The 27,410-nt window shown below is 42.9% G+C and overlaps 1 protein-coding gene across 1 annotated transcript in view; it reads right to left on the reverse strand.

Moving 5' to 3' along the window:
- SLC9A9 (solute carrier family 9 member A9) overlaps window positions 1–27,410 on the reverse strand; it is a 414,412-nt gene that overhangs the window by 274,393 nt on the left and 112,609 nt on the right. Inside the window, exon 6 of the mRNA XM_019491821.1 lies at window positions 24,761–24,866. Coding sequence (XP_019347366.1) covers window positions 24,761–24,866 — 106 coding nt within the window. The remainder of the gene's footprint in view (window positions 1–24,760; window positions 24,867–27,410) is intronic.

The raw sequence follows: 27,410 nt of genomic DNA on the forward strand, positions 1-27,410 counted from the left end.
CAGGCCAGCAGAAGGAGGCAGAGAAGGGGAGGAGGCTTTAAGACCCTTCCTTCACTGGCATGGGACTCCCGCTGGGTCTGCCTGGCTTTTCCCCATTGGCCGCTTGAGCAATGGGGTGGGGGTGTGGCCAGATGCTGGCAGGCTGAGGTGAAGGGGAGGGAGAGAGGTTTAAATCCCCTTGCCCACCCACAGGGGACATCAGATACAGTCCGCCTGGCAGGGGTGCAACAGCCCCTGCCTGGCTTTTCCCTACTTGCTACTCCAGCAGAGAGAGCAGGGGGCATAGCCAGATACTGGCCTTGGGCTGGTATGGTGAAGTAGAGGGGAGGAAGGTCCTGGACCACAGCTGGGGTTTGCCTAGGAGGGGTAGCTCCTGCCAGGTTTTTCCCCCCCTGCTGTTAGGCCTGTTGCTTGAGCCTAAGCCAGCAGGCTGAGAGGGGAGGGGTTTAATCTTCTTTCCTTGGCTGAATGGGACCCCCAGCACAGGTCTGGGGTGGGGGGGGAAGGGGGGAGACCCTGTCAAGCTCCAGCCACTTCCTCTGTGCTCTAGAGAACAACAGGAGGCATGGCCCTGCCCTGGCCTGCAACTTGCATGCCAAGGTGGGGAGGGAGGGGGATTTAAACCCCCTCTCATTCCATGAACCCCAGCCAGAGTTTGCCTGGGGGGCAGACCCTTTCAGGCTTTTGCACCCTTCCTTGCTTGAGTGAAGAGGCAGCAGGGCCACGATGCAGCCTGAGGCCGACAAGCTGAGGTGGGCGCAGGGGGGTTAAACCCTCTCCATGGCTGCATGGGACCCCATCTGGGGTCTGTGTGTGGTGCTCGGGGGGGGAGGAGGGCGGGCAGGTGCTGCCACACTTCTGCCCCCAGCTCAAGCAGGGGGAGAGGCCAGCCTCCACCAGGGTTTTCTCCTTTTCTCCTCACTGCAGTTGCGAGCAGAGGGTATGGCTACACCCTTACCTGGGGCTCTCACACTGAGGCAAGGAGAGAGAGGATTTAAACCCCTTCCCTGGCCCACATGAGACCCCAGCTAGGGTCTGATGGTTGGGGGAAGCCCCTTCCCCACTACCTCAGTGTGCCGGCCTGGGGCCAGGGGATGGCCATACCCCCACCCTCTGCTAAAGAAATGGGAATGGGGGCCTGGCAGGGGCTTCCCCCACCCCAGAACCAGGCTGGGGTCCCGTGTGGCCAGGGAGGGGGGGTTAACTCCCCTCCCCCACAGTCTGCTGGCCATGGGCAAGGCTTGGCTATGGACCCCACTCTACTTGAGTGAGGAGCAGGGGGAAAAAAAATCCTGTCAGGAACTGCTTCCCTCCCCACCAGGTGGAGAGGTGGGGAAGAAGCCTGGCAGGGACTGCCCTTCCCAGGGAGACCTAGGCTAGGGTCCCATGTGACCATGGAGGGGTTTAGACCCTCCCCCATCCAGCCTGCTCGCCTGGGCCTGGGTTGTGGCCATGCCCCCTACTCTCCACAGGGGGAGCAGGGCAAAAGCCTGGCAGGGACTGCCCCACCCAGCAGGGAGCAGTGGGGCAAAACCTTGCAGGGGCTGCCTCACATCCCCACCAGGCAGACCTGAACTGGTGTCCCCTGCATGCCAGGGATGGGGTTTAACCCCCTGTCTCCCCCCTCAGCATGGTGGCCAAGGCTTGGGGGGGGGTCGCAGTAAGCCTGGTAGGGGCACCCCCCTGTCCATGGCTGGCCCTGGGTTGGAGTCCTGTGTGGGCCACGGAGGGGGGGGTTTAAAGCCCCCTTCACTCTGGCCTCAGCATGCTGGCCCCAGACTGGGCCATGGCCATGTCTCCTCCACTCAAGCAGGGGATAGGGAGAAGCCTTGGATCTTCCTCCCTTTGCTTTGGCAGTGGATAACAAGCTGGGAGGTGTTCTCTAGCACCTCCCATCTTCTGGCCTAAGCACTGTAGGCATGTAGCTGTATTTCTGGAATTGAAAGTGAATGTCTGTTCACTTGCCTCTCTGTTCAAGCTATGCAGTTTAGACTAACCTGCAAAGACTGAATGTATTCAGCCTCTAGCTTTTTGAATGTCTGTACTTAGCCAGTATGATACCAAAAATCATACCTTGCAGTGCAGTACAAAGAGAGTGCACTATAACAAGCTCCAAAGCATGTACTAGTAACAACACATTGGAAAAGTATAATGAACTAGGGAATGGGAGTTGTATAGGAAAATTTAAATTAAAAAGCCAATGGACAGATTCATTATAGGGAGATGTTAGTAGAGTCACTTTGGATTCATTGTAGCATGGGCAGGGGGTGGAGTCTATGTTATTTTATCATTAGTAAACACTGACTGAATATCCAAAGCAGCAGCTATTTTCAAATGGCATGTAAAAGGGCCATATTTGGGCAGGGTAGAGGGGCACAGGGATGAAAGGTGTCACTTTGCATCTTCCCTCCTGATCTAGGAGTTGGTACATGTCTGCTTAGGCTTGAGACTGCTCCAAACTGCACCTGGCTCCCCACAGCCTCAATGAATCAATCCAGCAGCTAGGGATTACAGAGCATACATACTAGTGATCTGGCCATGTCCTGGGACTGACAGTAAGCTAAACCCCATAAAAAATCCCTTCGTGCTCTCACTTTAGTCCAGTGCCAAGCAGAGCTTAGCAAGACCAGAGGATCTGGTCATAAATATCTACTTTGGTTACAGCGTGTACAATTATTCTAATAACATAGGATACAAAAGAAGAATCGCCCACCAATAAATTAAAATCTTTGTTGTGGCACTGAGCAAAGCATATGGGATCTTGGCACTCAGTTGTATAACTTGGGGTATTTAAAAGTGCATTTTTCCCTAAGAAACACCAACCTGGAGAGATGCTGTTTGTATATTCAGGGAAGCTATTCTGCTTTTATTCCAACCACAGGAAATAATGTTGTTTTATAAAAAATCCCAATGGTGATCTTTGGTCCTACTTTGTGTACATTTGTGATATGGTAAGGTATACTCTAAGCACAGCTAAGCAAACGTATGTCACATTTGAAAGCTATTCTAAAAATGCTTTCCCCAGCTAGAGCTTGAAAACATTCTGGACAACCAAATCTTAAAAAATATAATTCACTAAAAATATTACACATTTCTTCAAGATTACCAGTGATATGTAAGAAATAATCTATATCCTGTGCACTGGGCTGGGAAGAATTCTTGCTTGGATAAGAATGCCGTGCTCGCAAGAATCCCATATGTGCTGCCATGTATACAATTTAGACATTCTGAACATCTATGGGGCATTTAGTCTTGAAGTCTTTCTGGATTATTAGGAGATGAAGGCTGTGTTATGTGTCATTCAGAAAGCAAATCTCCTTTGGTTTACAATAAGAGTCTTAGATTTAACCTATGGCTTTCATGAAATACAATGGTAATAATTTTATAGAAATCATATCCAAGCATTTTCTTCTATGGAATCATAGATGTTAGGGTCGGAAGGGACCTCAATAGATCATCAAGTCCGACCCCCATGAGGACTTCATTAAAAGATACACAATTAGTAGAACTCAGTAATTCCTAACATTTATTTTAATTTATATCCTTTTACCAGATACACAGTTCCAAATAAAACTATTAACAAAATGAATATAATTCTGATTAGTTTCATTACTCTTACGGTTACTGGGACAAGGGAGTCTTATCTCAGAGCCTTTGATGGCACATTACCCTATGAACGTAAAAAAAAAAAAAAAAAAAAAAGAGAGAGAGAAAAAAGAAAATGAAAATAAGCACTTAAAATCTAGCCAGTAGCCACGTCTATATGAGTTGCTGACTGCACAGTCATTGGATACTTGTATACACAAGTACTAAATGGCTGTGCAGTAACCGGAGTTACTATGCAGTTGCATCACTGAATGGTAGGTGATGCTGACTGTGAAGTAACTGGTTACTACTGCACAGTAGTATCATGTCACACTTTGTGTCATGAAACCGTACTGCGGACTAGTAATGAACTATTGCATAGTCAGTGTCTCATGTAGACATGGCCCCTGTGTCTCAGGTAACACTAACTATACCAATATCATATAAATCTGGAACCATAGATCCCTAAAAATGTTTCAGAAATACACTGAATACTACTCTGAAAGAATAAACATACTGTAACAGAGGAGATGTACATTGTTAAAATGGTCTGGGGGTGAAGAGATTTTCTTTATGAATGCTTTCAGCTATCCATACCCCTTTCCCAGTCTGCCTAAGGCAGATAACAGAGCCCCTCTGGGCACTCTTTCCCCCCGCCAAATGTCTGGCTATGCTTGCTATAGATCTGTAGAACAATGTAGAAGGGAAGAACTGTTTGATTTCTTTTATGCAAGTATAAGCAGGCGATGAATGGGGATACAAAATGAAAATGCTGTATGTGTAACAATGATTCCTCTCTGTGAGATGCTGTAAGAAGAGGTTATTAAGATGGAAAATTGTATGTGCCATTTGGATTCATTTAAAGTGTCAACTGTGTAGGGACCTACTGAAATCATGATTTTGTGGAAAAATGCGAAATATGGCATTGCCCACAAAAGCAAGCAATGTTGATGAAATCTGTGGAAAAAAAGAAAACTTACTGAAAATAAAATACGAGCTCCCCAAAAGCAGCCAGCAGTCCTCACGGCACTGTGGCCTGGCCACACAACTCACTGGGAAGAAGGAGGAAGGGGGAGCTGCTGGCACAAAAGGGAGCTAAAGATGGCTACTGCCTCCATCCCTTGCTACTGATTGACTAAGAGGGCTGCCTGTCATGTGGCCCCGCCCCTCTCCACCAATTAGCAGATGGACAGCCCTCACAACCAATCAGCATTGGGGGCGGTGTGGTACGATGGACATCCCTTGCAGCCAATCAGCAGCAAGGGGCGGGGCCATGATCAATCCATGAAAATGGTGGGCAGCCCCACGATCTCTCCACAAAGTCAGCAGGTTGCTTCCTCGAGCTGGGTAGACCCCTGCGTGTCAACATTGCTTTCTCAAATTCCAAATTCCTTTGGCTTCAGTTCTCAACTGAAACTTAACAAAATCACATTACAAAACTTTCCAATTTAGGTTTATATTGCAAACCAAAAATACATATTGATGATCTAATGCCCTGAGGAGTTGGCCTATACTGGGGTGTTGTCACACATTTACATTGGGAGAAGCTTGAGGATATGAATAGCTATTTTTGGTGCAATGATGTTTGGATACATTCTCTGTAAATAAAGCCCTGTTTCCTCAAAGCCAATGGAAATAATAGACAGTTTATCTGTTTGCAGTTACAAGCCTTCTTTTCCAATGAATGCTGTGCCCCAGAGAGCTCTGTCCCTCTGCTTACTTTCAAAGCTAGTCTCACAGCTTCTTCACTTGCTGTTTATTGACTATGGAAAAATGCACTTCATTTAAGCCCATGTTAAAAAATATTTTTGCAACTATGCCATTGGGAAATGTTATCATCTCAGTACTGTGCAGCAGGGAGGTGACATTTTGCAGGGAAGAATGTCAATCTGCTATCACTGTTGTGCCTTTTGCATCCCCATAAATATTTGCCAAAATTTGATGAAGCAATAAGCCTCCTAGAACCACCATTTTGACATTCTTAGTACAGACTTGTTAGAGTTTGACAGCTGAAAGAGTCACAGATTTCATTTGATCTGAGCATGTTCCACTGTAAACCTACAGGAGCAGAGCACGATTTTTCCCAGCCTGTTTTTCCCTGTTGCTCCTAATTGCTGCAGGTATATGTGTTACTGAGGACCAGAACTGAGTAGCAGGGATACTGTCTCTCCTGTCCTCCCAAGTTTCCTATAAGTGGTGTCAGGAAGCAAAGGGATGAAGGGAGGGGAGGAAGTAGCTACACCAGAATGTAAAGAGCAGAGGAATCTGTCATAAGGGAGATTGGGACAATGACCTGAGGGTACAGGGCATGTGAAATGGGAAAGGAACCTGGGGAGGGGTGAGGGGACTGAAGCGAAGATAAGAAACCAGGTGAAACAGATGGTAAAAGACTAGCCATGGACCCAACAAATAGCAAATAGGACTGCCTCATTTGTTACAAAAGTTAGGAAAAGTGTAGTGAATGAGGTGGGCATCAGTAGGAAAAGAAAGAATAATAGTGAGTCTCTTTAGATCACTGGGTTCCATCCTTAGGTCTACTGAAGAGTCCCTATGCAATACTGGACAAGTTACTTAAACCCAGCTTTTCACAAATCAACAGTGTCAGTTTCATTTTCCATGTGCTGAGATAGCTAGCCCCTGATTCACAGAAGTGCTGAACATCATCAAATGTAACCACTAGGGCTGTGTGAAGCTTTGGTCCCTGATTTGATTTCGTGGAGAATTGGCCCAATTCAGTGACTGAATCTCTGAATCCGAATTGAATCAGAGGACCCTTAATTTCTCTGAATTGATTCGGACATAGACACAGCTTTAAATCTTTTTTCTACATACCTCTAGGTAGCAGGTGGCTCATGAATGCTGCAATGCATGGAGCATCCCACAGGAGTGTGGGGAGCTCCCTAGCGCACTCGGCAGCAGATCCAGAAGTGGACCAGAAGCACTTCCGAGTCTGCTGGGGAGAGTGTGGGGGGACCCCTGTACTCTCCCGGCTTGGCAACTGGTGCCTCCTGGGTCTGGGGGGCACCTGGGGTCCTCCCACAGCTGATTGCTGAGCCAGCAAGGTGTGTGCGTGGGGGGGGCCCTGCGTGCTCCCCAGCGGACCTGAAAGTGGACCGGAAGTACTTCCAGTCCACTTCCGGGTTCACCGCCAAGCACACAGGGCCCACCCCGTCATACTCCTGTGGGATGCTCCATCCACCCCAGCATTGCAGCATTCACAAGCTGCCCCGGTACCTTGAGGTATGTAGAAAATACATTTAACGCTGTGTCTATGGCTGACTCGTTTATTTTTCAAATCAACATTGAATCTTCAGATTTGGTTTTAGCCGAATCGAATCGGGGACAGTGATCTGAATCAACAAATCGAATCATTGCTCCTGATTTGGGCCGAATCCGAATCAAACAGAGCCTGTTTCACACACCCCTAGTAACCAGAGGTGTGGCAATGCAGTTCTGTGCCCAGGGTAGCTGTGCAGCACCTGTGGTAGCACCAGTTATGGTGGTGCAATCAGCTGCTTCTGTGGCAACAGTTGCTATTGTTCCCCACTACAAAGCTTAGGACTGGAGCTGCTGCTCCGGTTGCCTCCCTTGAGTTAGCTACTGAGTGCAACTGTAGTCAATAAGCTCTGTAGAAATATTTATAAAATGCTGCATCTATGAGGGGATGGAAGGGGAATCAAACTATGGATCTCTCAAATTCCCTATTCAAACTCAGTGGATATTTTCAGGAGTCGCTACTTCTCAGTTTCCTTATGCATAAAAATAGGAAAATATAATTCTGGTACTTCCTAGCTACTGCATGCCTGACATTACAATCTTAAAGTTCTTAAATTATTTGGAGGATTAAAATTATTTGGATGATTTTGCACACATTGACACATGCATTTTCATGCTGGGTGATGAAAGTTTGCTCTGAGACTATGTAACCTAAAGTGTCCTGATTTTTAATAGATCAAATTTGTAGTTTGAATTAGTGTTTAGCTCATGATGAAAGAAAATGGCGCTTGTCCATATCAAGAGTAATAGAGGCTAGATTGAACAGTTAAAAGCCCTGGGTAGGGGCTCTGCAGGGGGAGCACTGAAACACTTTGGACAGTGCAGTCTCTCCTCAGCATGCTGGTAAGTATGCATTTCACCATCAAAAAGATGCCATATATTCCTTCCATAGGCAGGCTTTTGTGCGCAACTCCCTTCACAGACTATCAGTTTCCAACTGGCAGAAACATCCCTATAAATGTTCCACAGTTCTATATTTTTATGTGTTTTTATGTAAATGCCTATGTCAATAAGGCATTGGTGGATATACATGAATGAAAATATAGAAGTAACCTTCCCTTGCCCAGTGCCATTTCTTATCTTGCCCTCTGCAAAGGCAACTTGAAAACATACTTATCTACTCCTAGAACTAGACAGAATCATTCCTAAATTATTCTTCAGAGAGGACAAAGCAAGCAAAATTGTATCAATATACCCATTTTAACTAAAAGGGAGTTGTCTATCTGAGTAAAATTAAACTCTATATGTAATTATCTTGCTCTCAGAAAATCTGCCTTATTCACTAGAGAAAGGTTATTTGGATAAGAAAAAACATCTGGAAGGGCTCAGAAAACAAGCTGAGTCATAGCAGGGCGCTCTTCAGTTCTGAAGTGCTCCCAATAGAAATCTTTGAAATGAGGAAGCTTTGATGCCAGCACGGTCACTTGTACTGAAAATGTAGCTAAATAATTGCCTCTTAGACGTGATTTGCAAGCATCATAAGCAGCATTCTTAATTCTGAACCTACATTTCATATTTTTAAATGACACCAGTTTGTTTGTGGGTAACTGGACAGAAATACCTACAGCTAGTTTGATTTGATTAGATATGACAAGTACAGACATTCCCAGTTGATTTGCGCTAAGTTATATTTTCTTACATCCCTGAGGGCAATCTCCATAACACCACTCACTGAAATCTATTCCAGTTTACCAAGCAGACTGCAACTGCAGGCTGTCTATTTAAATAAATTACATAAACAAAACCAAGTCAATTAGACAACTTATAGTCAAACAGATATTTAGCTTGTAATAGGAAGGTACCTGGCATTTTTAATCTAGCATTGGTATAAAAACCTCCCCAAACCCAAAATGCATAAATAAATAAAGCTGCATGAAATTTACTGAAGTGATAGAAATTATCTCCTGAAACCACTGTATTCATAATATCATCTGATTTACTGAAATCCCAACCATGGCAAATAATGCATTGGTTAAAGCAAAGTTATCATTTGCATATGTTAAGGGACACTAAAATATGTACAGAAGAATTTGTACATGTGTAGGCACACATTTTGATTAACGGGGTTTACGCTACTTGAAGAGAGCTCTTTAGAAATTTCTGTTAATAGCAAGTTTGGTCAGTTTCCCAATACTTTCATCTCCTATTCCAGATGGTCACTGACGTGAAATGTCTAATTATCATCAACAGGATAATGTACATGGGGTTAAACCCTCCCTCAAAAGTAAAAAGAGCAGATGGACGACCATAATGTCATTATTATAGAAATCAGAGCTGGAAAAAATGTTTCATCTACCTGATTGAATCACTCATTAACTTGCTGCACAATTGAACTCCTCACTTTATTAACTTACTGGTTACTCTCTTATTTAACTGACTGTATGGCTGATTTACTGGGTGTAACCATTCTGCTAGGTGCCATTGGTAGTAAGAGGGGCCAACTTTAATGTTGTTTAGGGACTCTGGCATATATAATATTGGCGTAAACACCCACCTAAAATCTTACTCGCTTCCAAGTTTTGAGCAACTCAAAATGTAACTTCCCTGGTCTATTTTATAACAGGTTTCTTCCCCAAGCACTCCTCTGGGAATAAAAATAAAAAATATATTATTCATTTGGGAAAACAAAGCAGATGTCGATATAAGAAAGTGAAATTAGCTAAATGCAAACAATGAATGAAAATTCTGACTAAGTTTTGGGTTCTTTTTGATTTATTATTTGTCTTGGTAGAACCCAGAATTGTTATTCACACAATCTGTACCCACCTAAATCCAATTAGATGGAGCAGTGGTCAAGCTGGCCCAAGGAAGCTGTTCTCCTAAGCTTGCCTGTTGCAATCCAGTATAGTCTGTCCCCACGTTTCCCATATTATTTGTGATTGCCAGGTCAAATTGTATAAAAGTAATCTCTTCCAGACCCCTTACTGCCAGATCCAAGTTCCAGCAGTCATCAGTTTCTCTAGTTTTGCCCAATTCAGTAATGGGAGTGAGCATTAAAGCAAAAGAAGACCAACAGACAAAATCCCTTCTGCTTTCCGTAGAACTTCATGCCCTATTCTGAATTTGGATTCACCCCAACTGGGCCCGCTTTGTTAGCTCAGGCTCACCCAGTTTCCTCAAAGTAAACATTTACAGTTTATCCCCTCTTACGTATTTATGATTTAGAGTGTCCAGAAACAGAATATCAATTGCCAACAACTTATGTAAATTAGAATTGTCAGAACAAATTTCCCCCTTATAAGGAGAGAAACAAAAAATCCTTTGAAGCCTTCTAGCTCTGGAGCTTTGTGTGGAGCTCATGCTCTGCATTTATTTTTTTTATAATGCTCATCATACCATTTTTTTCATCATCATCCATCCTTTCTATTTCCATTCCCCTTTACTGTTTCCAGAAACTCTACCTCCTACACTCTAACTCCCCTATAACTCCACTCTAATTCCCCCACCTTTTTACATCCTCCTCAGTTGTATCATATCTTCTCCATTCTCAAGGTATGTACCAGAAAACTGGACATGTGTCCACTAGGGGTGTGCGAAGTGGGCAGTATTAGAGTCGGATTCAGTTTCAGCCCAATTTGGGGGACAGTGATTCGATTAGCTGATTCTGATCACTGTCTCAATTCGATTCAGCTGAATCTGAATCTAAAGATTCGATTCTGATTGGGAGAATCAGTGATTCAGCCATAGACACAGCTTTATATGTTTTTTCTATGTACCTCGAGGTACCAGGCGTGGCTCGTGAACGCTGACATGGTGGGACAGATGGAGTGTCCCACGGGAGTGTGAAGGGGTGGGGGTCCCCCATGTGCCTGGTGGTGGACCCCCCTCGCACCCTCTCCGGCTCAGTGATCGGCCATGGGGGAGGACATCAGGTGACTCCCCAGACCCAGGAGACACCAGTTGCCAAGCCGGGGGGTGGCACCCAGCAGACCCAATCAGAATGAACAAATGGGAAAAACTACAGTGCAAACTGAAGCAGTGAATAGTTTTTTTCACCAAACTGTACAATCTTGGAACCCCTTTGTGATGATTCAATATTGAAGTAATTGCGTCTTGTGGACTTTGCGATGAAACGTATGCAGTTCCTTATAAATCTCAGTAGGTGTTATTGGGCAGAGGCTGACAGCCTTCATTGCCATAACCTAGGTTGAATGAACTCCCATTTGACCTACAGATGACAAGAAATAAGAAACAAAGTCCATCTTTTTATTATTCCTTTTGGATACGAGCTGACTGAATTCATTTGCATCAAAGCAAACAAAATGTTATGAGGACTCCTCATAGCCTGCCATCCATTTCAGACACTGGATAAAAACACAGGAACTTTAGCTTCCCACTGTTTTGCTGTAACTAGAATAAAGAAAGGGCCACATACTTGACAGAATATTTAGTTAAAGATAGGTAGCTGCTCAGAAATCTGATTTCCAGCACAGTATATAAAGAAGCATATTCTACCTCAGCATATTGGCTCCCTGTGTCTCCAAGTTATTTTCTTACATTTCTGAGGAAAAAATAAGTTTTATTCCTGCTAACACTGCACAGTCTATATAACTATGGAAGATGTAGTCACACACTTAATCAACAAAACTGTCAGCTAAGCTCCAACTGCAAACTCCTTATTACTGGTGCTTGATGGACAGTCAAAACTAGAAAGAACACAGCTTGATTTTCAGATCTTAGGCTGATTTTCAGAGTTGGCTGTTAGAAAAATCTTTTGTTCTTAAATGAGCACACTTGGTATAAAAGTTTTCAAGAGAGTAACTATGGAACCTCACTATGACATTTGTAATAGCCACTCTTCTAACTAAAACTGATGTTTAAAAGAAGAATATGAGATGAGAACATGCAGCTGTCTCATCTCTGTAAATCTACTATTCAATAGATTAAGATATCAAAGCAAAAACCATAGCACTAAATTTTGAGGCAAAAATCTATCTTGAATAATGATCCAAGAACTCAAGGTCAAAGGATTGAAATCAGGGACAGTTCTTGATAAAAAAAAAAAAAAGATGGAAACTTAAACTAATCATTACAAAGAGTTTCAGATCAATTGAGGTATGTGTTAAGGAAGTATCTAGCATGCAAGTCAAAGCTGACATTACTTCTCACAAATTCAAAGTTCTATTTGGATTGCAAATATGTCCAAGGTGGTTAGTTCATTCTCTTTGTTGCATACAATGCTGCTGCCTTTTAATTAACACATAACAAACTGCAATGGAAAATAAAGCCTGACTGAGGAAGCCTACAGAAGTGTTTAAAGGATCTGTACTGGAACTAGCATTATTGAATGCATTCATTAGTGGTCTGGGAAAGGGTGAACAGAGATGTGATATCCACAGATAATACAGAATTAATTAGGATAGCTGACAGAGGAGAAGGCTGCAAAGAAATTCAGACGGATCCCAGCAGCAATTCTAAAACCCCAACACCAAGCTGAAGATGTTAGGATGAAATTGATCATTATCTAGATTTCAGGCCTTTCCTGGAATACTAAGTTCAAATCTCCCATTTTTAAAAAGAAATAGAAGGAGGTACAGAGGTGTATGAGGAAAAAGATTAGAAGCATCAAAACATTTCTACAAAATGTCTATATTTGTATGCGCGGGGGGGGGGGGAGGGGGACATGTCCCAATTTGGAACAAACCACCACATTTGTAAAATCTTTATGAAACAGAACAAAAATATATTCCTTTAAGGGGAAAAATGATTCATTTAAACAATTTAAAAACAAATTTAACTTGGCAAACCAGTAAGGAACTGGGAACCTGGAAGCACGGGCGCCCAAGTGCCGAAGTTCTCAGCTTGGGTCAGGCTTCCGGGAAAATTAGTCTGTGAGAGAATTTCTAACCAGCCCTTGTAGAAGAACTTGCTCCAGCACCCAGTGCTGCCAAAAGAAATGCTTCTACCAACTGCAGCTGGCAATAAATCCAGCCCACAAAGGAGATTATCTGGGTATTTCTGTGTATCCTTTCATAACACAAGGACAAGTGAACAAGAACAAGGAACAATTCTGTGGCTTACTCAGAGCAGTTACATGGACCACATGTTGAGAGCCATTGCTATAGACCAGTAGTTTTCAACCTTTTTTCATTTGCAGACCCCTAAAAAATGTTGTATGGAGGTGCAGATCCCTTTGGAAATTTTGAATGGAGGTACGGACCCCTTTGAAATGTGTATGTGGAAATTCACAAATGGACCCCTTAGACATGTTGTTTCATTCACCTGTATGGTATGAATTCTAGGGGAACTCATAAGAAGAGCTAGCTTAAACATATATACTTGTATATGGTATTACTTAACTAGAAAGAGTTTGTACACTGGAAATACTTTGTCTAGCAGAGAGTAGCTGGGCTATGAAATTAATCACTGTGTACACATCTTTGAGGGATCCAGAGGCAACCATAAAGATGAAAACTTCAACAAAAGAACATTTAAAAGAAAACAGATGTCTGCCCGTTTACATTAGTCCTTTTAATCGTGAGTGAAACAGCATGGTTGCTGCCTTTCTGTCTCGTACTAGTGCCCTATGCACTGTGAACCCCTGATATGTGTTTTCATGTTAAGTGGCTGAAGCCTTTCCTTTATGGAATTATCCTGTGGTAACAGATACACTCTGTTGTTCAGGCCAGAGAAAAGCAGATGCAAGCAGACAAACAACAATTTACAAATTATTTCCAATAAATTTCAGATCTTTTAAAACTATTATAAGCAGTCTAGTGTATGAGAACAATTCATCTATCACCCGAAGCCTAGGAATGGTGTCAAGTCCTGCAGTTCAATTTTGAAAAATGGACTTGGAATCCTTTGATAGTACCAGAAGAGCTCTTATTTTCAGAAGGTTCAAAAAAGATTTCTTCAGGTGCTTTATAAATACTTATGACTTCATATATAAGTCCAGAAAAGTTTATCATATAAACGCAGACACAAAAACAGGCTTCATTGGGCGTCTCTACATGTGCGCCTGACTGCACAGTTGTGACTGCGCAGTCATTTAGTACTTGCTTTAAATGACTATGCAGCAAGTACTAAGTGACTGCGGAGTAACTGCCATTGCTGAGCAGTCCTGACGATGCATGGCTTGTTTCTGATCCTACTGCACAGTAGCATCAGCATCACAGTTCGTGCCTGCTGAAACTACATTGCTGTAGCAATGAGCTATGTCACTGTAGCTCACTGCTACAGTAACGTAGCATCTCATGTAGACATGCCCATTGCCCTCAATCCTGCACAGTCTCTACTAAAACAAATTAAATGAATGTTATGTATTTCTGCAAGACTTTGTTCTTTGAATTACAGAACGCCTGAAACAAAACATGTTTATGAATGCTGTTGGAAAGGTTCTTTGAAGGCTGCACTTTACAAGCGGATACTGACTTTTATTGGCAGGTGACTGTCACAACTCCACAGTGCCTTTGACATTTATACAGTTCTTGTGGGTGTGTACTTCTTAGTGGTATACCATAGACTCAGTTCTGCTAACACTGAGACTGTGTCAGTGGCTTTACACCTGTTTTTTGCTGTGGCTGTTCCAGCAGATTCAAATAAGTTTAGGCCTCTGCACAGACTTATGCCTCTTAGGAATTATACAACCAGTAGCAACGGGCTTTTTAAAAGTAAACCAGAATTTAGCAATCAGCTTTGCCTTGTCCAGTTGGTGAGTGATGGCTATAAGATGATATTTAGAGGTTTGCTTTTGGAAATTGGCTTGGAGGTAAAGTAGATATGCATTAGAACAATGGTCCAGGGGAATGGCAAGGGTCAATTGATTTCTAAAAGCCTGTTTGTGACAAAGTTTCCTTCAAGGTCCTGTGTCTGAAGCCAGGAGACACAGGCTAGGAAACTGAAGACATGTACCACACTATTCCATAACATGAAATAAGGTGGCATTAGGTCACAGTGCTAAACTGCAGAGCCCTTGGGATTTCCAGCTTTGGTGAACAGACCAAATTAGGAGACCAGTAAAATAAACAAATTAAGATGTGTGCATGTGATGGTTTGTTGGAACAATGGAATAAGATGATAGGACAGAATGTGATCAGTATGATGATCACAGGGAAACCAATCAATGATGCCTGGAAATGAAGTCATCAATGGGGAGAAAAAATATGGAAGGAGGGATTTTAGAACAGCAAAGGGTCCCTGAGAAGGGAACCTGAGGCCACCATGGACAGATGGCACACTACTAGACTGTCTTACTCACCCCGCTCGGGGGGGCAGGGGGGGCTTCAACCTCCAGGCTGCTGACATCTCACATTCAAGAAAGAATCTCAAGGTGAAGCTCATGTACTGGCCAGACATTCCTTCTCTCTGCGACAGCTCTAGGACTGGTAGATATAGAGTTGTTTGCATTATTCTTATCTGCTATCACTCTGTATCAATAAAATTCACCTATTATCAAATGGAGACATCACAGTCAGCCTAAGCGTTTGGGTCTGCCTGGAACAAGGTATCTGGGTCATAAATCCATTGGAGAATTTCTAAGCAAAGTCAACTGGAATCCAGTATTTTAGGTTGCTCAGGTTAAAATACATAATGGCCCAGTAAGGTGTTTTGCATTAGCAGAGAACACAGATTAGTAATCATTACTGCTTTCCATATTTTATCCTTGCAAAACACTTAGAATGAGAAGGATTAAATAGCACTTCTAAATATGTTATTTTATCTATGCTGAATTCTAATAATCCTTTCAGCTACTTTTCAGAAATCACATCTCTGAACTTTCTCTTATTTGGTTCCCTTTGCTTAGAACAGGGGTGGGCAAAATATGGCCTGCAGGCTGCATCCAACCTGCCAGGCCTTTCTATCTGGCCCACGGGACCCCTAAAAAATTTAGAAAATGTATATTTATTTGCTCCTGGCTGCCTGTCAAAGATGACAGGAGCTAGGGGCAGTAGGACCCAGGGGGAGCCAGCAGGAATCAGCAACAAAGCCAGCCTGGCCCTGCTCTCACAACCATCAGTCTCTGCCTGCCACAGCTTACAGGCTGCTCCAGCACCACATAGCTGCATTACTGGACTGCAGGAGCATGGGGCTGCACTGGTATCCCAGAGCCAGGATCATGAGGGAGGGTGTGTGTATGTGTGTGTGTGTGTCCATCCATCCAATGAGGGAGGGAGGGAGGAAGTGAGGGAGAGAGAGAGACAGAGAGCAATGAGGGACTGACTGTATGTGCATGTGTGACTGACTGTGTGTGTGACTGTGTGTGCAGTGAGGGAGGGAGAGAGAGAGTATGTGTGTGTTCATAGGACGAGTCCCACATGCATACCCCACCATACCTATGCACCCACACCCCCTCTTGCACTGTCATATACGCAGACCCCCAAATCCCCCCACAAACCCCATACCCCACATATCCACACATACACCCACATGCTCTCTCACCCCACGCTCACACCCTCCCCCTCCCCCACACACCCACCAACTAACAGCACCCCACAAACCTATCCCCATGCCCTCACCCCCCCATATACAAGTGTAACACTTCATTTCAAACTACTGTGCAGTCACCTCTCTGTCTACACAAACACATGTAAGCCAGGGCAAGAATATTTTTTGAAATCAAATTAAGGAATGTTGTAGATTTTTAGAATATAATTTGGTATTTTTCTGGTTCTGAGATGGCATAACCCCTTGATGAAAGGAGTATTTCTGGGGGTAAGGGAAGGTACTTCTGGTGGCAAAGGTCAGGGGTTAGGGATGGGACTTCTGGTCACAAGATGGCAACCAGGGGACGGGGCATCTGTCAAGGGGTGAGGCAACCAAAGCAGCCCTTGACAGCTTGCCAAAACTCAGTAAGTGGCCCTCTGCCCATAATAATTGCCCATCCTTGGCATAGACCCTCTTTCCACACCTCAGTATATTTACAAGTGTACTTGAATGGATAAAGAATGCATAGTGGATCAGGGTTGAAGACTAAAATTAAGAGATTAACTTTCAAGATACATGCAGTATCCTTAAAATATTAAGTTTTAAACAGTTATGCAGTCTCACTCTCATGAAATTTCAACTCAAGTCAGTAAAGGTCCTCAGAATTTAGTCCACAGATGGGAAGCATCTCATTTGATTCATCTGTAAACTTCTATCCACATTTTTACTGCTATAATGAAAAATAACAAATTAAATGAGGGTGTTGTAGTTGTGATGGTAGTGTACTTTGTGCCTGAAAGCTTGCCCAACACCTCTTCAAACTCCATATAGTTCAATACAGCATCTTTCTCTCTCTCTCTCTCTCTCTCTCTCTCTCTCTCTCACACACACACACACACACACACACACACCCCTTGCCACTTAAATTTAAAAATTCAAAGGACTAATATTTATTAACAAGAAAAAAATGTTCTTAGTTTTTACATTTTAAGTCCTTCTGTCTAGCTGATCAAGTGGCTCCTAGAAGACAAAGGTTAAAAAAAATAAGACTGTACAATGGAAAAGTTCGTAGTCAAGAAAATAGTGGCCTTTATGCTTGTTTGACCTTACAGAGGATTTAAAAAAAAATTCTCTATGGCAGTGTGAAGAGGCAAACACAAAGGAGGCATAACATAGATGGAGTAGTAAAAATCTCATCAATTAGAACCTTTTAAGGAAAAAGCTCCTGGAATACTTCAACAACTCTGAGATAAGAAACAAAGGAAAAAAAGTCAGACGTTTTGTGTTACCTTTTTGATACAAAGCTATATAGGAAGGCAGGGTTGTGTGGCCTGGTAAAGCCCTCCTGGGGCTGTTCCCTCTCTCACTCTTCTGCCCTGCCTTGGATGTTATTTGAAAAGTAAAGGATTGTGAAGCAGCTGAAGTCCCGCAGGGAAACCACTTGTCTAATCCCTCTCTCTCACTGCCGCTGGGTATCTCTTGACACCAGGTGTCTTAAGTGCTGCATTTGTGGCCTCTTACTTCCCCTACAGATGCATCTATGCTTTGCTGGTGTTACTGTTCAGGCACTTCCTCTTGTTGGAGCCTCAGCCTTCTTGGCCTCCACCCCCTTTCTCTTGCTGGGCTACTTAGCCCAGGCCTACTGTACTGGACCCAGCTTCTGGGCCCCAACCCTTGTCTTGACTATTATAGCTGTGTTTTCTGCTTTGGGCACTACACTCTGGCCCTGTCTGCCCTGCTCAGGACTCTCACTTGCTGCGGCTCTATTCCCTGCTTTGGGCACCAAGCCCCTTGGCTCTGTCTCCATCCTTCTCTGGGCATCAGGCTCTTTAGCCCTGTCTCTGCCCTGCTCTGGGCACTACTGGGACCTCCTCCACCCCTGATAATCCCAACCCAAATCACTGGTCTTAAACTATAACAAAGAAATGAGTCCTTTGGCTATAGCACAACATAAAGGCAGGCTTGTGCCTTAACTGTACCCTCTCCTCACTGGAAAGCCAACGTTGTAAAGAAAAAGTCATGCTATCATTTTAACATAGGCAGCCCCACTTGGACAGTCATGTAAACAAAGAGAATAGGCCATTGCTTTAACACTACCAAACCTGTCCCTGCTAGGAGTAAATGAGTTGCCCTCTGGGCTCTTCCTAACCTGGGTCTCACCCTGCTCCTGACGGTTCTGTCTCTAGCCTGAGTTCCGCAGCAGTTACTTTCCGACTCTGTAGGGGGAAGGAGCGTGAGAAAGGGAAGGGCTCACAGTATGCTGCTCTTCACACAGAGCTACATCCCCTGTCTGCCTTGGGGTGTGCCCTTATCTAGTCCCTTCAGTCATCAAACCTGGTGCTGGTGAATCACTGGCTCTCATGCATTTGTCCTTTATTCTAATGAGCATCTTTTCCTCCCTGCAATTGCCTATATTGATTGTCTGCAGACCTTATTTTGGCTGTATGTTTACACAGGCAGCAGAGGTCCTAGTGTGTTTTTCCCTTGTCCGTAATGGGAGTCTATAGCTCCCTGTTACGAGATACAAGAAGAAACCAAATGGGATTTAGAAAAAAAACAAAAACGTTCATTCCTAGGAGCAATAGAACGAATCCAAATACTGTAGATAATTGTCTCAGCCTTGAAATATTATATTTTTGAAGATATGAAATGCATTTCTTTCCTTAAAAATGACAGGAGAATGTGATCAGAAATATCTTCCTCTTGCTGCACAGGATTTTCACAATCTTTCATCCAAAATAAATGGTTTATTATTTAAGAGTTATCACTAGTCAAGAAGACTGAAGCCATATGTTCAACCTGACCCAATAAAGTATCTCAAATACCTTGCTTTTCACAGAGACATATTGAGGTTTTATAATATTGGGGTTTGTCAGCATATATAAAATACTGCTATATACTAAGCACATATATTGTAAACAGACAGAGGAGACTATATAGAGAGCCAATAACTATCACATATTTGTTGCTGAATATATTTTAAATGGCTTTCATGTAAAGAGGTAAAATCAATACTGACCACTACAAAGAATATACAATTTCCTGGAAAGGAAGATACACAGGAAATACCTGACTGCTACTGTAAATAGTCACACAGACTTGGCTGGAGAAACAAATACATTTTCAGTTATCACATCAGTATTTTTGAAGAATAATTTATAGTAATTAATGTTGAAAGATTTAGATATCAAAGGGCTTCTTTTAGCAGTGCAGATTCTTCTTCAACAGTTAGAGGCCTGAGTGTAAAATGGGTTTCAAAAAATACTAATTTTGAACTATTACATCTTTTTCTTAAGCAGTTATTTTCCATGAGAACTGTGACAGAGATTACTTTGTTCAAAGAAACAGTTTGTCTTAATAATGCAAGTGGCTAGGCATTTGTGCAAGGTAATTACTTAGGGTGAAATCCTCATCTCTGTACCCTGAGTACTCAGGCAGGTGATTTTCTTTACTTTTCATAACAGATGAAACCCTATTTCACCTTCAAGTACCTAAGTAGCACTCAGGTTGCTGTGTAATAATTTTTGGCACATGCACAAGTTAGATTTTATTTCCATCTGTGGCAGAAGGGATTGTGCCCCAGGTACATACTTATTGAAAGTAGGACAAAGGAGGAAGAGCAGGGCTCTAGTAGCTAGGGCACTTGCCTAGGGAACAGAAGACCCACATTATAGGGCCCTCCATCTAGAGAGGGTTTGAACCTGTGTCTCCCACTTTCCAACAAAGTGCTCTAATCCCAAGCCTGCAAGCTACATACTGCCCACAGCTCTTTTTATTTCTTCTTTTGAAGGATACCCAAAGGAGAGCTGCCCAAATGAAGAAGATGCATGGGGTCAGGAAGAGGGTGGCTATGTGAAGAGATGCCTTTGTGGAAACAAGGAAGCTCTTGGTTCTGGTCCCAGCTGCTGTCTCAGTGTAGCAGAAGCAATCTAATTGCTGTTTATGTGCAGGGTGCACAAAAGCCATTAGGGACAAGTACCAGAAGACTTGTGCTGATCAAGTTAGAACAGAGGAACATAATGGAAACACAAGATAATCTAACTATAGTATTCATGAGTCTGTAAAAGTTTAAAATATGGTTTAAAATATGGGTCTGTGGACACTAGTGGGGACTGGGCAGTTGAAGTACTTGAAGTACAGGCTTCAAAAGTATTTGGCTACTATACTTCTAGATTTATTTGAGGTAGAGCACATATCAGCATCACTTCCTAAGCCTGTTCAAAAGGTATTATGCAAGCTGGCACTAACTGATGGATAAAATGGGGGGAGGAAAACCTATATAGCAAGCCCTACTTGCCATTCAGGGGGAAAAGCCACCATATCATTGTGCGGGCCGGAAGCGGTCCGAGGCCCTTTTTTCGTGCGGAGGGCTGTGGCCAGCAGCCCGGACATGCCAGGTTGGGGAAGGCAGGCGGCACGCTAGAATTAGGCACGGATGCTTAGTGGTTGATTTAAGATTATTTTACTTACACCGAAGATGGTCGCGGTGCCGGCAGGAAAACTTGCTTGAGTTGCAGTTACAAAACAAAACAAAACTCGAACCTGCAGAACGTGAGGGTACGTCGCAATGGGGTTTCAGCGACGGGAAGATGAACAAAAACCTCGAGAGTACATCGCAATGGGGTTTCGGCGATGGGAAGATAAACCTGCAGGACTCGAACCCGGGTAGAGCTCTGGATTCACTCACACGAAGTTTGCTAGGCTCCGTGGAACTTGCATGCAGGGAAGGGTATGTCGAGGGATCAGGCGGCGATGGGGAGAGGCGAGAGGTTGATCAGACCCCTATAGCCTTCTTGAGATACACGCTGGGTCCGATAGGCTCCGCAGCGTTTAGAGATCTTCACGAGATGTGAAGTTCTCCTCCTCCTGATAGTTGTGGAGTCCTCCAACTTGGGCGGAAACCGCTCAAGCCTCTTATACGGCTAGCAAGCCAATCGCTAGCCGCCACGTGGGAATAATTTAGAACTGGCCAATAGTGGGGCACAAATTTGAATACAAATGGTGGGAACTCCTTGCAGCGTGCATTTCTCTTTTTGCAACCTAGAAATGCACCCTGCAAAGAAAGCTATGAGTGGCGGGAAATAATTCAGCAGTGCCGAAGCACACACAAACAAAAATCACACCCTTGGGTTGTGACAATCATGTCCATGAATGCAGGAAAAGGGAGCAGAAAGGATTGCTGAATAGTTCTTGTCCGCTCCCACCAACTACAATCCCAAATTCTACCAAAAGTCAGTCAGAATATGGCACAAAAGGTCATATATAGAAATGTAAGATTTACATTAGAAATTAAAAGATGAATTTTTAATTATTGCAGATGTTTGCCATGCATTTCTTCAACTGGCTGATAAGACACATTTGTCTTTCTTTCATCCTTTCCTTCCACCCCAGGGCTGGGAAAGCCCAGCCACTGGCCCCAGCCCTGGGACTGCACTTCTCGTACCCTTTCCTTGGCACTAAGCTATTTTTAGCCCCCACAACCCTGACTCCCAGGTGGACCCCTCTGGTGGACCAGCCAGCCCCCCACCCAAGCCTGCCAAACCCCCATCCCACAAGCCACTCCCGGTGCTGGTTTTACTGGCATATCCAGTGCCAGGAGCTGAGAAAGTAAATTGGGGTGATGCGAGGTGTGGATGAGATGGGGGATTAGGTTCACTGTGGGGGATAGCTTGTCTGGGGGTGAGGACCCATGGGACTAAAAACAGCCCCTGGTCCTGGGGAGTGGGGGAGAGGGCCCTCCCACCCCCCAATCCCACTTGCAGACCCTGCCTGCACCCCTGCTCCCCAGATCACCTCTCAGGGACCCTGATCGACTCCCTGATCACCTCCATAGACCATGCCTGTCCCCCCAGTCACTCCTTGGGGGCCCTGCTTGCCTTGGTTCCTCCTCATGGACCCCACCTGCCCCGTGATCCCCCCTGTGGTTTCTGCCTACCCCCCTGATCTCGCCTGAGCCTGCTTGCCATCCTGATCCCCTGTAAGCTCTCCACATCCTGACTTACCCTAAATTGGGTGGCCTTACATCAATCTAACCTCCTCATAACGTCCCTGAATGTTTGTATGTACCCAAACTGGGAACTGTACAGAAGTTCAGGACAGTTAGATCAGTCTAAAAATGGCCAACCTGATCTAAGTTAGATTATTTCAGGGGTAGGTTTAACTTAGATAAGGTCAGCCATTTTTAGATCAATCTAACCTTCCTGAAACTTGTGTACAATTCACACTTAGTTTGACCTAACTAGACCTCTAGACAAAAGGTCTGCATGTGGGTGAACTAAATTAGATTGGGTGGCCATTTTTAATGTGATCTAACCTTCCCCTAACCTTTTTGAACATCTGTACACACCCTTTCTTGATTTACTCCATCCATTGTGTATGAGACAGTATAGCATTGTATTAGTGGCCATTTACATATTTTTAAACATTACCCTGCTATTCAATTCGCTGTTGCGCTTTGAAAAGAGCTTTGTATAACACTTAAAGTAAAACTTAAAGGTGCATGCATCATGAGATGAGAGTAGCTGTACTTTCCAAGCACTAGAACTTAGCATTTCTGTATTCAAATAAAAGGAAGCTGTTGGATTTATCAGGGTGCTAAGGCACAAAAGCGGACACTATCTGTAGTACATCTTTACTTAAAGGGCTGTATGAAGGAGGGTCACAGCAGGGTTAAAGAACATTGAATTTGTACAATAACTCATTATTTAGGTTAGAAATTAAATAACACTTAGATTATTGGCACTCTGCTTTCTTTTCAGTCTCAGCAATCTCTTCTATCATGTAAAGTCTTGGTATTACTCCCACTAAGTATATAGAAAAATATCAGCTTGCCAGGGTAAACAGGTCCTATTGTAAAGAGTAGAGCTGTGACCTGCTACAGACAGAACAACAGATGAGAAAGCAGCAGCCTGTATTTGCAACAAGCATCTTTTTATTTATTTTCAGTCTCCATCTGCAAGATGATGGACTTGCTTGCAGGGAAAAGAGGAGGAGATTAGAAACTCATGACTTACATCCTATACCACATCTCTGTGCTTTCCAGATTTACATTGCAGTTGAATAGTTCATCATGGTTTGACTTTTTCAAGAGCTCTCTGTAATTTGGCAGCACAACTGCTGAAAACCATAGATACTTAACAGATTATAGATCTCCTTGAGTTATTCTAGGTTTAAGTGTTACCCGGCTATTCTCTATGAAATACTGAATCAGTAGAAGAACAGATTAAATGACCTAAAGTCTATTCTCTCTTTAATACATACAACTAAATAAAAGTGAGGAAAAAAGACTACCATCTATGCATTTATTTCACTATTTATTTAATGCAGTGTATTTCTATTTTAACTGTATGTTTTTTAAAATTATTTAAAATCTCTACATGTTTCCTTTTGTACATTTTATTTTCTGATGTACATACTCTAAGTGACACATTGTACCTGCAGTCACCGAATATGACATATGTGCTATGTCTAATCATCACATTCTATGCACAGACACATGGCAGCAGATGGATATGTAGCTCCTGCCCTAAAACAATAGCAGAGGATTACTGTAGGTGAATGTAAGAGGCCTTGCATTGAGAGAATCATTAATTAAGTAGACACATTAATTCTAATCTTGCTTATCTTGCAAGAATTTTATACTCTCTGTGAAAAAGATAGGCCAAAAATGAGAAAAATTCTTAGGGAAAAAATTTCCTATTTGGTTTATTACATGGTGGCCAAAAGTCACTTTGCAGTTACAGTGGGATACAGTATTCTACCTGTCATCTCCCTATGGCCCTTCTGAGTTTGTCTGGCTGTGTACTATCAAATAGTTGCTGTGTCCCATCCTGAGGGAGACTGCATTATGGCCCCATCCCTGACTCAAGGAAGTACTTAAATATATGCCCCATTTCAGCCTTGTGGAGTTGTTTGTATTTTTAGCAATAGTCCAAAGAGTGTTAAGGCTGTGACACATACGGAAGTAGAGCTACCTAGTTAGCATTTAATGGGGCAGCACAATCCTGGGAGAATAACTGGTCCCTCATTTGTGAAATTCTTTAGGATTCTTAAGATGACAAGGAGATATATACATATAACATCACCAGCTGAAGTTCTGTCAGCCTTAATAGGTAGAGTGAGATAAGCACCACTTTGTGGGTTTGCCGTTGAAAATAATAGATTGCTGAAAATAAAAGGAATTTGAGATAGATTCCAATCCTGATATTCTGCTTCTGATTTTACATGCCCCATTAGCATAGAACCATCCAGATACATTGTTTAGAACATAAAATACATCAGTATTTATTTAAAAAAATATATTGTTTTCTGGACTGAGTACCCAAGACAAAAAGTTGCTAGTTGCTATTTAGACACACAATACCTATTAACTATATTGGAAACTGGTTGTTTAATGCACTAAGCACACCTCTAGAAATACATCCCTTTAAAGCAGTTATTAAACTCTTGAGCTTATATCTGTATTGAGAGGGCACTTTACTAGGACAACTAAGAGTTACTTCACAGGGTAAAGGATGTAGACTTTTGTACTTACTATGTGAGAACTATAGCCACAGCATCATTGAGGACGCTTTCTCCAAAAAGGAGTGTATATAGATCAGTATCCACATGCAGCTCATGGAAAATAGCCAGGACTGTCACTGTGAAGGAAACAGGCAGAGCAAAGCAAACTTGTTATTTTCATGTTTCTGTAACACTTTGTGAACAAAAGAGCAGGAAAAAAGAAAAGGAGTTTTGATTAGCAAGTTTTAAAATCTGAATTATATAACAATCTTCATGTGAACAAAATAAAAAAGAAAATGGATACTGCAAATATACCAAATCCTTAAATTCAGCAGTAACTTTCTAGTTCATATAAAATGACAAGACTCACAATAGCCATCCCCTCCCACTTTCAACTGTACATGTATTACATATTTACCATATTTTTATTTAAATCTACTACAGAAACAATAATTTTGTGAATTAAGTAAGGAGATCTAGGTTCTGCTACAGACTTACGATGATTGGACCATAAATTTACTTTTCTATGAATAAGATCATAAAACATGTTCTAATTGGGTTGTGGAGCTTAATTCAGTGATATTTATGAGGCACTTTAAGATGCTTTGAATGCATCACTAATTTATATATTTTTTTCTACAAGGTTGTATATTGCATTTATATTTTGAGATTTTTGGTGAAAAAACAGGATTCAAGTTGGTTCAAAATTAAGGCTTGGTAACAACCTCAAAGTATAACTCCTATTAATTTTGTGCCTTAGTTCACTTATCTGTAAAGTGGGACTAGTAATGCTGACTCATCTTTGTAAACTGCTTTCTCTTTTATAAACATGAAGAACATTGTGTATAAGCTTTGTAGATTTCATAGCCACTAGGGCTGGAAGGGACCTCAGAATATCATTAAGTCCAGCCCCCTGCCCCAGGGGCAGGCAGTCAGCAGGGCTCATAGGATCCCAGCAAGATAGACATCCAGATGTCTTTTGAAGGCGCTCAGAGTAGGTGCTTGAACCACCTCTGACAGTAGTCTATTCCAAACCTTGGGGGCTAGGACAGTAAAGAAGTTCTTCCTTATGTCCAGCCTGAAATGGTCATGGAGGAGTTTGTGACCGTTCGACCTTGTCATCCCTTGGGGCGCTCTGGTGAACAGACGTTCCCCCAGATCCTGGTGAGCAACCCTGATGAACGTATATGCGGCCACCAGATCACCCCTGAGCCTGCGCTTTTCCCGGCTGAAGAGTCCCATGGCTCTCAGCCTCTCGTCATAAGGTCTGTTTTCCTGACCTCTGATCATGTGCGCAGTTCTCCTCTGCACCCTCTTAAGCTTCTCTGCATCCTTTTTGAATTGTAGAGCCCAAAACTGGATGCAATACTCCAGCTCCGGCCTCACCAAGGCTGAGTACAGTGGGAGGTTGATGTCCTGGGATTTACTTGAGAAGCATCTGTGGATGCAAGCAAGCATTTTGCTTGCTTTACTAGCAGCAGTATCACATTGCAGGGTCATGTTCATTTTGTGGTCAATCATGATCCCCAAGTCCCTTTCATCCATAGTGCTAGCCAGAGTAGTGCTGCCGAGCCTATAAGGATGCTGCAGGTTTTTCTTCCCAAGGGGGAGAACCTTGCATTTTTCAGTGTTAAACACCATCAGGTTCTTGTCCACCCATTTCCTGAGCCTGTCAAGGTCAGCCTGGATCACCCTCCTGTCTTCAGGTGTGGATGCTTTACTCCAGAGTATTGTTTGTATTACTATTTACATTTGTAAATGCAAACAGATTAAAAAAAAAAAAGTTCTCAGTGATTTGCATCTGAAAATTACACAGTATCTCATAGCATTTGCTTCACTGGTGCTCATTCTGGTATGTAATTGTGCAATTGCCTAAATCTTAGTAGCAGAGGAAACCTGAAGTTTAGAAATGCCTCCAGCATGTCAGGTTAACATCTGACATTTCAGAAATGGGAACTTACTCCTTTTACACTGAAGCTACTATTGAGGATTCAGACACTAGCATGTCTGGATGATTTTTTTCTCTCATTCAAGGTCCTTACAACTAACGTTCATTATACTGGTAGAACTGAAGCTGTTGCTGAAAGAATTTTCCAAAGCAAAAGCAGAAGCATCTGGAATCTAAAATTAGTTTGGAGATGTAATTCTGATGTTCATCTCTGCAGAGGTGTTGCTCATACCATGAGTGAGATTAATACATGCTCAAGGCACTCTTCATGAAACTATATTCCATACAGGATAATTTAGGGCTTGTCTGAACTTCAAAGGGTTTGCTGTCATAGCTCTATTGGTAGTATTATACTGAAGGAGCCAGGCTGACAATGTGGTGTGCTTGGCTGAGCGTGGGTGGGTGGAGGCGGCGTGTGGTTTGCATGGCACTGAGGAGGGAGCACCTGTATAGCAAGAAGCCTGCACAGCATATGAACCTCAGGTCTGTAGCCTGTAAGGCATGTGTCCCCCAGTGACCCAGAAGTTAAACAGCCCTGATCTATACCATATATATACCCATTTTACTTGTGCAATTTTCAAATATCTTAGAGTTAATATACATCACATTTACCTCATCACTCCTATGCATTAGGTCAGTTACTCTGTAAAGGAGGAAATTATATTTGTTTGGGATCATTCATTCTTGACAAAAAACTTGTTTGATGTTTCTTATCACCCTATTATCTTCTAGA

This window comes from Alligator mississippiensis, chromosome 7, assembly GCF_030867095.1.
Source record: "Alligator mississippiensis isolate rAllMis1 chromosome 7, rAllMis1, whole genome shotgun sequence".
Lineage (NCBI taxonomy): Eukaryota > Metazoa > Chordata > Crocodylia > Alligatoridae > Alligator > Alligator mississippiensis.